This window comes from Alligator mississippiensis, chromosome 4 (genome assembly GCF_030867095.1).
Source record: "Alligator mississippiensis isolate rAllMis1 chromosome 4, rAllMis1, whole genome shotgun sequence".
Classification (NCBI taxonomy): Eukaryota; Metazoa; Chordata; order Crocodylia; family Alligatoridae; genus Alligator; species Alligator mississippiensis.
In genome coordinates, this window is record NC_081827.1 from 131,397,149 (window position 1) to 131,403,148 (window position 6,000).

Here is a 6,000-nt window from a genome sequence, read left to right on the forward strand (position 1 = left end):
ACCTTCACTAGCTGATTTCTTAGCAGCACCATACCAGGGTGAGTCTTGACAAGGGATATGAAGGAGAAGAGCACCGTGAATTTACAAGCTAGTAACACTTTCCTGCCTGTAAGTATTCTGCCCATCCTTATTTAAACAGAAGGCCTACCATGTTCCCAGGGAATGAACTAAACTATATAGCCACAGGAGTCCAGCACTGGAGGAAAAGCACAAAAGATTTAGTATTAATATAGCTTTGGCTAGTAAAAGGTTATATAATTAGAATTTGATAGTGACAACAGCCATCACCAGTGTTTGCCACTGGATAACAATGCAGAAAAGTGGGAGTTTGCATGAATCACTTGGGTAGTTACTGAATACTGCTATTTGCCCAGCGCCGACATTTTCCCAGACAGAACTCTAGCTTATTATTTGGCAGAACAGCCCATGTGGGAAGACAGTTTCATTATTCATTTGAATAGCTGTTTTCTCAAATTACTAATTTTGCAAAATGTAAGAAAAGAGTGTATTAATTTACAGGCTATGACCCAAGAATGTAAAACACACATTCATTTGGAAAAGATGCAGCAGTGACAACCATCAAGAAGGGAACTACATATCAGCTCTGAAGTGAAGCAAATACATGGATCCAAAATGATTATTGTTTATATCTAGCTAGTGCAGGGAGACAAAAGATATGGGTCCCTGAACTGAAGCTGAACTATGCTTCAGAGTCCAACTGCACCCTTGGAGTAACTCAACTGAAGTCAATGGAGTTTAACCAAGAACAGAGCTAGCTCTAAGTATAGTGACTGGGGAAATGCCTTGCAATAAATCGGTTATTCATTATTTCATAACATTTACTGAATTTATTGATATTTGGGGGGGAGGGGAGGGAAAGAGTACATTAGTCTGCTATATGAATATGTATATTAAAATAAGGTTTGACAGGTTGTAATATAGTGGTGCCACAAGATTCCAAATAGGACTCCACAGTGTCAAAACCACTCTGGCCTTTTGTGGTTTTTCTGAGTTCTTTGCAACAGAAGAACTGCTCTATTATTTTTCCATAATCAAAAAAGGGCATGTCTACATGAGACACTAACTGTGCAGTAGCTGAATAATACTGCGCAGTAACGTGTCACAGCACAGTGTTAATATGCTACTGCTACTGTATTATTAGGCTACTGTGCAAAAGCATCGCTAAAAAGGTGTTCATCAGCACTGCTGTGCAATAACTCTAGTTACTGTGCATTTATTTAGTACTTAATTATACAAGTACTAAATAAATGCACATTAACATCTTGTGTAGGTGTGCCCAAAGACAGTAAAAGTTAAGAGCTGGTATGGCCTGAAGGGTGCTTTGAATCTAATGAAGGGCTCCTTGAGTCTAAAAGGTTTGAGAACCACAGGTTTAATCCAATATATAATGGCATTCCATTTTCTGTTCTCAACCAAAACAGCACATAATGGGCCACTCTCATCCATAGTGTACCTCTGTTTCAGTCAAAAGAGTTACAATAAAAGGTCAAATTAGTGACCCTTTTCTTTAATGCCTTGGAATTTCATGAAGTATGGGTGTTTTGGTTGCATGCATGACATTTTCATAGATTGGGAATTTCCCAAGTTTAAGTAATTTGTTATAGGAAGGTGTAGGACTATAAGGAACTATGAACATTAATTTAAGCTGCCATCATATTAAATACATTTTTTCATTAAATGTATTACATTACTGCCAGTAAATCCACCATAGTTCAGAAGTCGTTATCTAAGATAATTCCCAATAAATGTACTCACTTCAATTACAGAATAGTTTATGGAAGGTGGTTAACTAATTTTTAGTTAACCATTGTGCACATTCAGCTAGTCCTAGCCAGGAAATATGGCCATTACAGCCTAATGTAGCTATTAGTTTATGTTCTTTGCCAAAAAAACAGCCATATAGCAAGCAGTTATAGATAAATCCTTCTGTCATTATACTGTAGCACATAGCTATAGAAATATAATAGCTAGAAGCAATGACCTCCATTCCAGGGCTAACAGATAGCTTTGTTTTTTGTAAACAGTAATGAGTAGGATAAGTTAAACCAAATGCACTGTCAAAAAAAAAGGAAGGAAAAAAAGGAACAAAAATGGGAAGGAAAAAAAAGTTGTTTTCCTTTGAAAACATTTTAAATTGGTGCATTTTTCATTGTTTTCAAATTGGTATGACTTTTTTCTTCAAAATGTTTATCAACAAATATGGAAATGTTATATTTATGAAACCTGACAAAAAGCTGATGACTAATTTTTAATATTTTTATAATACTTTCCATTAAAAATGGTTAAAAAAATTAGAAAAAGACAAAATGTTTCAAGAAAAAAATGAAAAAAAATTTTACATGGTTGATAATCTTGCGTGAAATTGCATTTTTTTTTAGATATATCTTTCTTGGATGAAAAATCTTTACATATGAAAAATTCCAATCAGCTTTACGTACCAGAGGACTTTTTATCAATGGTTTATACTGAGAAAGAAAGATAAACTCTCAGGTTTCTAGTTAAGGCACTAAATTAAGGCCCAAAAAAGCTAGATTCAGTTTCTGGCTTTGCTACAGACTTCCTGTGTGATCTTGGGCAAATCACTTAACTTCTCTGGGACTCAGTTTTCCAACTTCTTTTCACCTGTCTTTCACCTTGACTGCATCAATAACTTTTCTGGAGCAAGGGCTATCTGCTACCAGGTATACATGCAGTACCTAGCATAATGGAGCCCTGATCTCAGGAAGGGCCTCTCAGTGCTACTGTGATGTTGCTGCTCATCATCATCACCATAACTGTGGGTGAAGTATGACTATACATAACTGCTTATCCATAGTGATAAAGTTATGGGCATTAAGCTATTGTCCCCAGACCCATTATATTGGCACAGGGTTCATTCCAAGGTGAAGCTGAAGATAATAAAGTGAATTTTACAGCTTGCCAGTATACAACTCAGGTTCTATAATAAAATGCATAACATTCAGGACTGGTAATACTTTACAAAACTGAAATATTAACAAGCTGAAAAAATGTAAATGGTGCCTTTATTGCTTCTTGCTTCTCATAAATCTTTAAAGAAATGGGTAAAAAGAACAATGAAGATGTAGGTTTCTGTTCTCAATCCTAGCTTTTTGGGTCCACTGTTCTGTCTACACAGTTTACTGTAAATATCTGCCAAATATTGACTAGAATCTTTTAATGGCAGCATTATTAGGTAAATATTAAGAAACAACACTGAACTAAACATTGAAACATCCACTGAAAAATGACAGGACGGTATGTCTTCTATTCTGAAAGAGTATATATACAATTTCACATAGCACTTCAAGAAAATGAAGAGACATAAGGCACTTTCATATAACAGTCAAAGGAAAAAAAGCCAGTAATTAATTTACTCTGATAAAATACCATGATTTTGCCTTTGAATTGAAAGAGATGACAGCTCTGATCTCCGGCACAATGGTCTTTGAATTTTCCAGAAAGGAACTGTTTCACTGCCAGGGAAAAAGTCATTCATTGATTTGTATATAAAAAAAAAAAGTCTCCATCCCTCTCTGTTTCTGGCTTTATCAGGTAGGCTGTGAAGCTACCATACTGTCTCCTTCCTTGCTGTCAGCACTGTATCTATATTAATTCAGCCTGAGCATTTTTTGTTTGAAAACAGGGAGAACAATATTGTGTGAAATTCTTAGATCCCACACTAAAGAACTCAAAGGTTATTTTTATGGCAGAAACATACTTATGGGACATTTCTTGAGATTCTATTTAACCAGTTTAGTGGGGATATACATCAAGCCTAGGTTCTCACAGAAGGCTCTGCCTTTTCTTTTCATTAGTGACTGATTGTTCCTATCACCTGCTTTTACATGTTTATTTTAGCCTAGACTGTGACACAAGTACCTCAACCTGACTAGTATCTTACTTGTGCAGCAGGCCACAGTCATAAGAGTCATAGAATAAGGTGCTTCACCACAAAAATAGCCCCATCCGGCCCTTCTTTTTATGCGGGTAAGATATGTAGGAAAGGGATAGTCATTCCCCGCACCACCCAAAATAAAAACATTCAGGCTGTAGAGCTGTCCCTAGTCCTGCAACTTGCTTTAATATGCCTTAAGAAACGTTTGAAAAGAGGGCAGCCTCATCACCCTCACTAGCTAAACTATTTCTCCATAAAACATGTTGAGATTTCTACAGTTCAAAAAACCCCCATCCCAAGCCAAAGTCTGCCCTAGTAGGGAGGCCAAACCCCACTGACACTGCTGAAGCAATTCAGTTGCCTACCATTCTGCTGCGGAGTCTGGTGGCTCAGAAAGCCCTTGTCCAATGCAAAATCCCATAGGAGCCATAGATGCAACTTCCATGGGTGCAGGGAGGGTGCTATGCAGGGAGAGGGGGGGAGAGAGGTTCATCTGGAGACAAGCCAAGTCCTGGTGACCTTTAGAGCACTCTTTGGGGTCCCAAAGCGCTGCAGAGACATTGCTCTGTGTGTGTGTGTGTGTGTGTGCGCGCGCATGCGCGCGCGCAGAGGGCACATTTGCTCTGTGTATGTGTGTGCATGGCACATTACTGTGCAAGTGCATGGCACATTGCTCTATGTGTGCATGTGTATGGAGGGCATGTTGCTCTGTGTAGGTGCATTGCTCAGTGTGTGTACGTGGCAAGTTGCTCTGTTTGTGTAGCACGAATCTGTGTGCAAGTCTGGAGGGCACACTGATCTGTGAATGGCACATTGCTGTGTGTAACGTGGCACATTGCTCTGTGTATACATGTCTGGGGGGTGCATTGTTCTGTGTATGTGCACGTGTGTATAGGGAGCGTAGGTTGTAGCTGTATTGGTCTAAGGACAGAGGCTGGCAAGGTTCTTTGGGTAGGTGTGATCTCTTTTCTTAGACCAACTAAACAGCTGGAAAAAATGTTCTTTGCAAGCTTTTGGGCACAAACACCCTTCAGTGAGTCTCCCTATGCCTGACAAAGGGTGTTTGGGCTCAAAAGCTTGCGAAGAACGTTTTTTCCAACTATTTAGTCGGTCTAATAAAAGAGATCACACCTACTCAAAGAACCATTCCTGCTTGTGTGTATAGGGCACATCCTTTTGTGTATGTGTGTGTGTACATGGTATACTGCTCTGTGTGCATGGCACTCCTCTGTGTGCATGGCACAGTGCTGTGCGTGTGTGTGTGTGGAGGGCACACTGTTCTGTGCATGAGGGCACAGTTGCGTGTGTGTGCATGTGTGCATGTGGAGGGCAGACTGGTGTGTGCACGTGTGCATGCACACACCCGGCCCACCCCTGCCAGCTCCTCGGCCCAAACCCCCCACTCCCCCCGTGCAGCCCAGGCCGGGCGGCGCCCCCCGGCCGTACCGGACTTGGGGTAGGTGACGATCCAGACGTCGCTGTCGCGGACGGGGCAGTTGGCGATCTCCTCCATGCGGCCGCGGCAGAAGGGCGGCAGGCGCACGCCCTGGTACTCGAAGTACTTGCTCTCGAAGTCGCCGGGCGTACCGGGCGTCTCGGCCTCGCTCTCCGCCATCCTCCCCAGCGGTGCGGCACCGGCGCTGGCTCTGCTGCGGGCGACAGCGGGGGCAGGAGGCGGCCGAGAGGCGCCGCCCCGCACACACCCGGGCTCGGCAGAGAGAGCGGGCCCCCGGGGCGGTGGACGCAAGGAGAGAGAGGAGACCCCTCAGCGAATGGGCTCCGGCGCCGGTGATGTAATGCGGACGCTCGCCGGAGGATGCGGCAGCGGCAGCATCATCCTCCGCCTTAACCCTCCGCCTGCCGCCGCGCCTGGGGTGGGGGAGGAGGAGGAGGGCACACGGTGCCCTGCACACACACAGACACCAGTGTGTCCTACACACACACACAGAGCACAATGTGCCATGCACACACAGCAACACGCCATGCACACCCAGGAACGCACCATGCACACACAGCAGTGTGCTGTGCACGCACAGACAGCAGTATGTCCTATACACACACACACGCACACACACACAGAGCAA

The 6,000-nt window shown here is 42.7% G+C and overlaps 1 protein-coding gene across 2 annotated transcripts in view; it reads right to left on the bottom strand.

Moving 5' to 3' along the window:
• SULT4A1 (sulfotransferase family 4A member 1) overlaps positions 1-5,693 on the bottom strand; it is a 55,295-nt gene extending 49,602 nt beyond the window's left edge. Inside the window, exon 1 of one of the 2 annotated variants that reach the window (XR_009461845.1) lies at positions 5,363-5,693. Coding sequence is in view for 1 of the 2 variants with exons in the window: in XM_006264668.3 (XP_006264730.1) it covers positions 5,363-5,531 (169 nt within the window). In the remaining variant the exon portion in view is untranslated. The remainder of the gene's footprint in view (positions 1-5,362) is intronic. The other variant, XM_006264668.3, reaches the window with a different exon arrangement.
• Between the last annotated feature and the right edge of the window lie 307 nt (positions 5,694-6,000).